Below are 11,103 nucleotides of genomic sequence, written 5' to 3' on the forward strand. Positions count from 1 at the left end.
TCTGTTATCTGTACAGAAAGCATCTCCTAATTAACAGTCGCTATAAGATGATTCCCATGAGCTAGTAACTCCTTCACTTTTATGTACCGAATTATGCAAATGGAAAGTTTCATCAACACTTACAAAGACGAGTACAATCTATCTAGAAGGCAAGGAATACTTGGAATAATTAATCACGATACAATTACCTTCATCTCAACAAGAAAAATTCCTCTTTGCCTTTATTTGTGTCAAGTTACTGCTAATCTTACTGCTATTTGGCAGTCAAATTATTATTTGTGAGCGATCGATTTTATCTTCGTTTCAAATCGCAACTCTTTGTACAGTTTAAAGAGTACAAATGCACTCTTTACTTAGTTTTGCCGTCGGAATTACTTTTGATAAAAATCAAATTTTAATTCGTATCTTTGGCTAATTTTGCTAGTTAAAAAATGTTGCTTACAATCTTTAATATTTAAATAAGAGGACTTGTATGCTGCCATCCAAATAGTAATTATACGACTAATTGTAATACAGGCTTCATTTTTTGTGTTACAAGCGTGGATTCGGTAAATGCGGGTTTTTTTAATGAAAATGCGATACAAATATGATAAATTAGATGGAAGTTTTTCTAAAATCTAAAAAACCTGTGATGTAAAGAGGATCCGTTTCTACACGTTTTATAAATTTATTTAAAAATACAGTGATAGTAAAGTCTACTCTTTTTCTGGAAATACTATTTTTATTTATTAATATATTGCACTTGACAGTAGATAAATCGCTCTTTTTTCAATTGTTTTTTTTTAATTGTCCATTACTTCCAGCTTTACTACTCCATGAAATAAGAAAAAAAGTTCCCTTTTTCAGTTACCAAAGCACTTGCTAGTAACTATTTCTATGCATTTTACGTATTAGTGTGTTGATCCAGTAAAAGAGTCAAGACAGTAAAGATCTTTGGATGAAGTAACTTTAAATATTTATACTTTTTTTGCTGTAATTGTAACCATTTATAAAATGAAATATATTACCCGTTACTTTTTAAAAAACAGCACTGTCATTATGAAAATTGTCGCGTCACGAATAAACTAATTTCTAACAATGTGGAGTAACATCATTTCCACGCTTGTTTCTGTGCTTTTTGTGAGGCTAGTTTCTTGGTAATGTACGATGCGATTACCAACCCTGATAGTACGAGGATGATGAGATAGTAATCAAAGTCTTCTTTCAGTACGTCGAAAGTTTTCGAAGGAGCTACTCTAGTATAAAACAAATCTGTAAAGATAAATTAGGGAGGTTAAGAATTTAAGAATGTACTTTAGGTGTCTCATTTTACTACCCTGGAGAAAGTTCCAGATAGAAATTCATTCCGAAACAATCCGAAATCTGTATCCGAACAAATCAGAATCTATCTACACCAATCCGAAAACAGTTCTCATTTTCGTTCGATCGAAGTCGGTTAAAAATTAATCCGACTCAATCCGATTCAATGCGCATTTCCAATTCGAATCAATTAGAACACAATTTTCGACTTAAGACGATGTCAAGGTAGTCGATTGCTCTATTAGTATACATTTGAGAGCCTACTGAACAATACACTTCAATTGTTTGTGCAGAAATGGAAAAATGAGATAAGCGTCCGGTCATTAAATACTTATATTCAAAAGACCTAACACCATTTCAAATTAAAAAAAGAAATGGATTCCACACTGAAAGATTCTTCTCCAGCATATTCGACGGTTCAACGGTGGGTATCTGAATTTAAGAAAGGTCGCACAAGCACTTCTGACGGACCACATTCAGGACGCCCCGTTGAGGTCGCAACTCCCGAAATGATCGAGAAAATTCATAAAATGGTGATAGAAGTCCGCAGATTAAAGGTAAGTGAGATAGCTGAGGCTACTAGGATGTGAGCTGAGCGTGTACGCAATATTTTACATGAACATTTGGGCATGGAGAAGCACTGTCCTGGGTGGGTGCCGCGTCCGTTAACAGTCGATCCAAAATCGTCGACAACGCACTTCCCCATAGGTCGGTCGTTGCGATGGCTAAAATCAACGATTTGAAGTTGGAATTATTCCCTCATCTACCATATTCGCCAGATTTGCCGCCCAGCGAATATCATCTGTTCCCTAACCTTAAAAAATGGCTCGGAGGTAAACAATTTCAGAGCAACGAGGAAGTCATCGATGTTGTAAATGAGTACTTTGAGGGACTTGATGAATCGGTCTTTAAAAATGGCATCACTCCATTAGAGCACCGTTATGAGAAATGTATTAGTCTTGTGGGAGATTATATTGAAAAATTAAGTGAAAAAAAATGAAAAAAGTTGTTTTTTCTTATCAGACCGGAAACTTTTCACCCCGCCCTCGTAAATGGAATAGTGTTAAATGTTAAATAATACATTTAGCAAACTTTCAAACTCAAATTATGATGAGATCCTCTTAATGGAGATATTTAGATCAGAAACACCGCTGCTGGTCATTAATACAATTTTATTAATTTACTTTGGTATCTTTTGGCAATTTCGACCAAATAAATATTTAATAAATTTTGAAAAAAATGGATGAGTTTTAAGCTAAAAGAGATAAATATAAAGCAAAAAATAAAATAGTTTCAGTTAAAGAAATAAGTTTCTAAGGAAATAAAATAAATTTTCAACGAAATAGTTGAATTTTCAATCAAACAAATGAATTTTCTACCAAAAATATTAAGTGAATATAAAAAAAAGTATGCAAGTGGTTAAAAATTTCTGTAAATCATAAAAAAACTCGCATGTTTCGCTGACAATTAGACTCCATAGATACTTGATTTAGTATAAATATACATATTTAGTATAAATAGTATAAAAATTTACTTAAGTAACGTACGTTACTGTGCATTGCAGTTGACCAAATATTTTAACACGGCTTCGACTCGACCTTCATGGTAAGGCGCAACAGAGATCATACACTATTCAATTTAAATGCATCCCTGTAACATAATGCAGAAAGCGCCGGTTGAGAGCCACAGCGCTTCGAGATCCAGATCAGCGCTGAAATTTAGAAAAAGGTCGCCGAGAGGGCAGGTAGGCCGGCGGTGCCTTGATATCTTCTTAAGCCAAATTTTCAATCCGAATGAATCCGAACTCGGATTGACCTAAACCGATTTTCAGTCCGAATGAATCCAATTCAATTCATTCAAAGTTCGGATTGAATCGGATTAATTTTTAACCGACTTGGATTGAACGAAATGTAGAACTTTTTCGGATTGATTCGGGTTGGTTCGGATACAGATTTCGGAAAGAATTCTTATCCGAAACTTTCGCCAGGGTAATTATTACTTGTGTGGTTTAAAAATGAAGGAATCACTTACCAAGACCATGTACAAGGACTAGACATGTACTTTCAAGGCCACTGGGACTAGTGTGGATCCCGGATACTCTAAAGACACTTTGATTATAATTAATAATAGAGTCCATGTGAATTGCTATCTCTGGCAAGTAAGGGATTACTCCTTCTTCTCGAATTTCTGGATTAACCGGTCTTCTCGGATCGACCAGTATCCACGGCAATTCCAACACACCGCCGTTGGCCAAAGACACTAGGAAAGAAGCAAGTTTAATAGTTGAAAACTGGATTTAAAAATATTATGAAGTACAGGAAGTTTGGCCACAAAATCCCGATCAAAAATTGAAGATTTTAGAATGTCAAGGTCAAATGGAAAATGGATGTAAAAGTCATTTTAGAAAACAAAATTTTAGAGCAAAAAATGCTCTTAAAACAGGGAAAATTTGAGAATAAATTATTTCAAATAACATTAATGTAGGTACCATATTTCTAAGATTTCAAGTCGAAATATATGACATTTTCAACAAAATAGTGGAATTTTCAACCAAAAAATATTAATTTTTAACAAGAAATGAGTTTTATAGCTAAAAAGTCGATTTTTTTAGAAAACATTAAACTTGTAAATCCGAAAAATGAATTTTAAACAAACAAGTTAATTTTCCATAAAGAAAGATGAAGTTTCTACCAAGAAAATAGATTTTCAAACCAAAATTTTTACATTTACATACAATATAATAGTTGAGGTTTCAAACAAAAGAGAAGAATTTTGAAAAGTTAAATTTTTAACCAAATAGTTGAATTTTCAACCTACGACGATGAATATTCAACCAAATAATCGAATTTTTAAACAAAAATATTTAACTTAAATCAAAAACAGTGGAATTTTCAACCAAATTGTTGAATTTTTTATATAAAAAAATGAATCTTCAACAAAGCAGTTTTCAATTTTCGACAAAAAAAATATTAATTTTTAATAACAGATCTGAAAAAAAAATTCAAGCATTTTTAAGAAAAATAAATTAATTCTGGACTAAAAGTATGTTAGTAGACTTTACAAACAAAACTAATTAACTTAAAACAACAAAAAAGATTTTAAACCAAAAAACGATGAATTTTCAAAAGTAAAAGATAACTTTTTTAACAATAGATGCTTGAAAGTTTCAAGCAGATCGAAACTTTCGGGGTCCCGAAGCTCTTGAAATTATAATAAGAATTTCTTCAAACTCGGTACTAGGGGGGTTTTTGAATTGTTAACAGTGATTTTAAAATCAAAAGTAACAATTCAAGAATTTTCACCCAAAGCGGCGACTAAATTTTTGAGAATTTCAATAAATTGACGAATGAGAAATTTAATAAACTGACGAGTTTCCATGATTAGAGATCCTAAATGGCGACCAAATTAAAAAAAAAGGTATTCAGGGATCGGAACCTTTTAGCTTCGTTCCAATAATAAGTGATTCTGAAGGGGTTCGGGTTCGAACCGAACCGTCAAATTTTCTAAAAATATGAATTTCAACAAAAATTGATCAATTCTGAACAAAAATATGATAATAGATTTATCAATAAAAAATAATCAACTTTCATCCAAAACATATGACTTCCTACTAACAAACAATGCATTTTCTATCCAATAGGACTAATTTTCTATTCAAAAAGTTGTATTTTTAACCAAATAGTAGAATTTTTAGCTAAAAGAGATAAAATCTGAACCAAGAATATAACAATATACTTTTTAAATAAATAGAATTAACTTTCTACCACAAAACATGAATTATGAACCAAAAAACGATTAATTTGTCAACCAGAAAAGATTAATTTTTAATAAAAGACTTGAATTTTCAATAAGATAATTAAATTTTCAACCAAATAATATAATTTTGAACCAAAATAGATGAATTTTTGACCGAAAATATACTAGTAGTCTTTTGACTTAAAAGAAAATAACTTTCAAGCAAAAATAGTTCAATTTTCTTATTGGGTTCTAGTCATTCAGTTCTCATTTATTCATCTTGCAAACAAATTTGCTAAAAAAATATTTTTAGATTTATATCTACGTCTACGGAAACCCTTATGTAAGGTCGCTTGTCGAATTCTTATCGGACTGATTTTTTAATATTTGAATTTTGTAAGATTTTAAATTATAGATACTCGAGAATTAACATTTACAAATTCAATCAAGGATTAACCGATATTAGGATTTTCAATTGAAAAATTTTAAATAAAAACTGCTTCAAACTTTGTTCCACCTTGGAATTGCAGCAATTTTATAGAATGTAAAGACAAACTCGTTTAATCTTGTATTTCTCGGTTTAGCGGACATCCCAAAGTCTCATTTAACAAGTAGGAAAAAACGTACCTATAATATGTTTACTAGTTATTCCTTTCTCGGTGATTGTTTCCCGCATCGACTCGATCGAAGCAGGGAAAATAAATGCTTGTCTCTCGACAATGGGTAACTTTGTTGCGGATAATGAAGAGAATACTGAAAAATTGAAATTATAAACCCAATATTTAAAACAATTACAACTGGAACAACATTAGTTTAAATAATCACAGCTAAAATTGTTTATAGATTGGGCATCGAACATGAAATTGGCATGAGTACTTAGATATAAAAAAGAAAAAGCTTAAATAAAAAATCTCTCACCAGTCGTATTGCTCTGCACCTTTCCCTCGTAGAGTTCCAAGGAGGCGATTTCAGTTCGTCGACTCTTTTCGTTGTAGTAGCTATAAACTAACCAATTCTCGGAATGTACCACGTGAACAGGACCCCGCACTCTCTTGTGTACCATCGAGAAAATCATAGATCCCGACACGACATCAACCAGATACACGCTAAGCGTATCTTTAAAAAATTCAAAATTACAATTACCAAAAAAAATAAAGTAAATACAAAATTAAGGGATTAACACCACTGTAAACGCAAAAAAAAAAAACACGTTTTTTCAAGATTTTTTTTTTTTTGATGGAAGAAAAGGGAATACAATGATAATGATTTAGCAAGTTATTACTTATATATTGATATAAAAAATTACAAATTTTCAATGGAAAAAGTTGCAAAATGGCAGCACTGGAGACATTTCCGTAATGTGCGTTTTCTTGGAGGAGCTTCGCGGCACGCAGTACACAGGGTGCGAAATTTGATTTGGAACAAAATAAATTTTTTCTTTTTAATCTACATAAGAATAGCTAGTAAAACACGTAGGGGATTTAAAAAATATTGATTTTTGTGTAATTGGCAAGGACTTGAGAAAATAACCCATTTTTCGACCAAAAAAACGGCGCTTAATTGTTTATAACAATTGTTTAAATTAATATATCCGAAATCCCCTACGTGTTCTCTTTGAAATGTTATTATAAAGATGTATGAAAAAAACCGATTAAAAATATTGACAATTGTTTGAGTTATGCTGCGTGCCGATTTCGAAAAACGTGTTTTGAGAAAAACGCCTTTAAAGTTTTGAGATATGTAATAAATACGTTGCGGAGCGGCCTGACATCCTCGGAATTTCAATTAAATCGATTTCGAACACGTATAAAACCTTTTGTCCTTTATTCTATAAGGTTCAAAGAATTTTGTAAGCTAATACAAAAAATCTATTTTTTGAAATTTCTACAGTGATGCTACCCCTTAATAAACATTTCGAAATAAATTTGCGATTACTTTTGTGAGCAGCGCTGGCACCTTCCGTGACAATAGCAACGAGATTTGGATTTATGTACTTGTATAGCACTGATCGATCATTTAACACTCGTCCTTGTGAATGAACACGTTCGAGCGGATTCTTTGACACAATTTCAATGATCTTTTGAATCTTTGGCGAGAAAACCAACTCCCAAACTTTATGAGCTACTAGATTCTGAAAACGTACAAATTCATAATAATTCTTTAATAATAGTTTCTAATTTAGGGCACGGATCGACTAGAAGGTCTAAAAAAAGGAATTTCGAAAAAAAGTCAACAAAAAAGTGGCATCAAATTTTAAGAGATAATTTTAAAAAGTAGCATCAGACTGAATGAATGAAACAATAGCTTTATTTAAAATTAAAAATTTTAAATTAAAAATAATCATTCAACTTGAAGGATTCACAATCTGGGTTTAAAATATTTCTTTGTGAACTGCTAAACCTGTCAACTTGGATTATTTTCAAATGAGAGAAGTTTATAACTTAAATTTACTTTTAATATCAGGAAAATTCATTTTGCACATTTTGAACTTGAAATTATACAACAGTTAGGACTTTAAATTTGAGACTGTATCATTTGAATACAAAAGATTCCTTTTTTTAATAATTCAGACTTCACAGTCCAAATAAGTCTTGAATTAGTGGAAATATGGTGATTTTTTTTACGAAAATAGGCGAATGGATTCTTTTAAATAAAATGATTATATATACAATATGAACCACTTTAAATTTCTAAGTTTTCAAGTCGAAATGTACCTTTACAAAACAATTGACTTTTAAACTCGAAAGACTAATTTTCAATAAAACGGTTGAATTTAAAAAATAATAATAAACTTCAATCAAACAGTTGCATTTGCAACTAAATATTTGCGAATTTTCAAGCTAAAGAGACGAACTTTTAACAAAGTAATTAAAGATTTAACCAAACAGTTGAAATTTCAAAAAAATGGTCGAATTTTTAAACAAAAAAGATTAAACTTCAAGCAAATAGTTGAATTTTCAAACCAAAAAGACGATTTTTTTAAAATACAGTTGAATTGTTACCAAAAAGTCGAATTTTCAACAAAAAGATAATTTTCGACGAAAAAAATTACTATTCAACCAAATAGTTGAATGTTTAATAAAAAAAGACGAAGTTTCAAAAAAAATGTTAATTTCCCATCAAGAAAGGTTAATTTTCAACAAAATAAGATTTTTTTTACCGAATTTTCAAATAAAAGATATTAAACCTCAACAAAAAAAAGTTTCATTTTCGACCAAATAGTTGAATTTTCATGCCAGAAACAAGAAAATATTACTTTTCTACAATAAAAGAGGAATTTTCAATCCAGGAGTATTAATTTTCTATCCAAAAAAGCGAATGCTCAACAAAACAGTTAAATTTTCGACCAAAAAGATGACTAACGAAATAGTTGAAATAACATTTAAGAGAAAACAGAAAAAAGGGGGAAAGTTTCTGAAAACAGGAGAAGAGAGAAATTATTTAAACATTTAACTTTAAATAATTTATAATCATTGTCGTAGCTAGCTATTTCATAAACTTTTTACGAGTATAGAGACTGTAACTAAATTAGAAATTAATCGATTTAAAAAGTTTTCGATTAAAAAATGTCTTGCAATTTGAAAAAAATAAAACTTTGAATCGGGATTCACGCAATTAGAAATTGTTTAATTTGAAACGAGATGAAATTTGATCGTCCGCGTTGGACGATCCGAGTCCTGTAATATTGTACATTGGAACGTTTTCGTTTTTTGAAATCGTTTATTCTTACTGACCTTTTCGTGACTGTATGCAAGGGAAAAGCCACTCAGTACGCCAGTTGTCCTATCAGCAGTGAATAAGTACGTGCTCTTTCCTACAGAAATTGCAACTGAAGTCGCTTCTTCGGGAAAGACGTGCACCACATCCTTGTCGTCGAGGATAATGATGCTGCGAAGGAAATCGTCTGTGGCAGCATGCAAAAGCATCGACTGCTTAATCTTATAATCTAATTTATTTACTTCTCCTATCGACTGTCCAGTGATTGGGTTGAAGGTGAATAATACGCCGTTGCCGTTTTCCTGAAATAATTACATTAACAATTCTGATTTCCAAAAGGTGGACGAATTTTGCAAATACAAGGATCAAAGCGTAAAAATATCTCCAAAAAAGGAGAAACAGGGTAATTGCGACAAAAACAGGAGGAAATAGGGAAAAAATTAAACTTTTTTTTTTACATTTATAACAGAAGAAACAATCTTTTTACAGGAAATTGGATAATTTATAATAATGTCAAATGATTTTTTAATTATTTCTGCCATTGAAGAATTATTTTCAAAAGGACATACTTATGTCGTTGAAAATCCATTCGCGGCGATATAAAAAAGACCAAGAATGCACTAGATTTGTTAAATAAACAATTTTTATATGTTTTAAATCGTCCTCATAATGAAGAATATTTCCTTTTCTAAAAACTCATATATTATTAACGACCTTGCTCAATCAAGACTTGCTGTTTCGTTTTTACTATAATTCGTATTTCGTATTTAAATTGAAAGAAAAACTTTTCAATGCTCTCAAACTAAAATTAAAAAGTTCAAGCTTTAGCGCATAAAATATTATACCTTAGCACTAAACGCACAAAATTTTTAAAAATGCATAATGAAAAATTTTTTAATTCTAAGAGTTCTACAGATTTTTGAAACCAAATCTCTTGAAATTCTTTGGAATGTTTTAAAATAAGTTAAAATCTTTAAAATCCTTCAAAATTGGTTAAATTCCTTCATATTCCTTTTGAATAGAATGTAATTTATTCCCTAAAGCTCTTTAGAAATTCATTAAAACCCCTTGAAATCTTAACAATTGATTAAAATAAGTAGAAATTATTTAAAACTCCTCGGATATAAATGTAATAAAAATTATTCATTAGGTTTATTTTGTAAAAACCCACTGAAATAAAATGCGCGCGTTCACATGCCTAGAACTTTATACTCTAATATTAAAATTTTTTGAAACGAAATATCTTAAAATTCTATGGGATCTTTTAAAACAACTTATAATCTTTAAATTCATTTAAACATTTTTTGTCTTTCATATCCATTCATATCCATATAAATGATATAAAATACAAAAGTTAATATTTTTAAATCTTACATTAAAAATTGTTCATACCTGTTTGACAAATTTTGAAGTACGATTAATAAATCAAAAATTATTAAATTTCAAAATCCAAACGGTTATGAAAGGAAAGATTAGGTCTCTTCATTTAAGAAAAAGTAAGAGAAGTTTGCTAACAATGTTTAAATAAATCTTTACATTAATTGAATATTATACGGCGTGTATACTGTATATTACAACAAAAATTTAACATCTAATAAAAACTGCGCTTAAATTTTGCCGAACTGTTAAAAGCTGATTTTTTGTAATTTTAAAAATTTCTTTAAATTCTGGAACAATTTCATGGGGCTAATTTTGAAATTTATTCAATATCTACTGAAAATTTCGATTAGACTATTTAATCTGTTAGAAAAAATTATTTTTGATACTATTTGAAAATCCTATTACTTTTTCCATTTTCACGAGTTTTAAAATTCTTAAATTAGGACCGTGAAATTCAATTGTCTCATATTATTATTCCAATTTTGTAGAATATATTATGTACATTCGAATATGCATAAAACTGGAAATTAGATAAACTTACGATTACAATTTGAAATCGTAAAAGTTAAATGTTTCAGTTTGAGAGCCGGTTAGCTTTACATCTGCAGTCAAATATTGGTAAATTTTATGTAGTTAAGGTCCAAAATTTTTTAAAACCAAATTTTTCATATTTGATGACTTACATTTACAATTTTCCATGTTAAAGATTCACATTTGAAATTGTCTTATTTAATTTTCACACTATTTCAGCTGCCTTTAAATGATCCTAAATATATATTAATTCGTATAACATGTCTAAAATAATGTCAATCGTTATTCAAATTTAAACTAAAAAATCTCCAATAGTTAATTTCAAAAATATCTCATTTGTAGATACAACGAATAAATATTTTAGCAATAAGGTTTTATGTACATCCTGAATAGTTTACTTATAAATTAGTAGTCAAATTGAAATAACTTAAAATAATAAAG

At 29.8% G+C, this 11,103-nt stretch overlaps 1 protein-coding gene across 2 annotated transcripts in view; it reads right to left on the bottom strand.

Moving 5' to 3' along the window:
• Positions 1–192: 192 nt before the first annotated feature.
• LOC117178764 (ER membrane protein complex subunit 1) overlaps positions 193–11,103 on the bottom strand; it is a 26,888-nt gene continuing 15,977 nt past the window's right edge. For both annotated transcript variants that reach the window (XM_033370213.1, XM_033370212.1), the window contains 6 exons: positions 8,769–9,053; positions 6,970–7,165; positions 5,953–6,150; positions 5,662–5,787; positions 3,331–3,558; positions 193–1,251 (listed from right to left, as the gene is read on the bottom strand). In XM_033370213.1, coding sequence (XP_033226104.1) covers positions 1,091–1,251; positions 3,331–3,558; positions 5,662–5,787; positions 5,953–6,150; positions 6,970–7,165; positions 8,769–9,053 — 1,194 coding nt within the window. In that variant the 3' untranslated portion in view covers positions 193–1,090. The remainder of the gene's footprint in view (positions 1,252–3,330; positions 3,559–5,661; positions 5,788–5,952; positions 6,151–6,969; positions 7,166–8,768; positions 9,054–11,103) is intronic.

This window comes from Belonocnema kinseyi, chromosome 8, assembly GCF_010883055.1.
Source record: "Belonocnema kinseyi isolate 2016_QV_RU_SX_M_011 chromosome 8, B_treatae_v1, whole genome shotgun sequence".
Taxonomy (NCBI): domain Eukaryota; kingdom Metazoa; phylum Arthropoda; class Insecta; order Hymenoptera; family Cynipidae; genus Belonocnema; species Belonocnema kinseyi.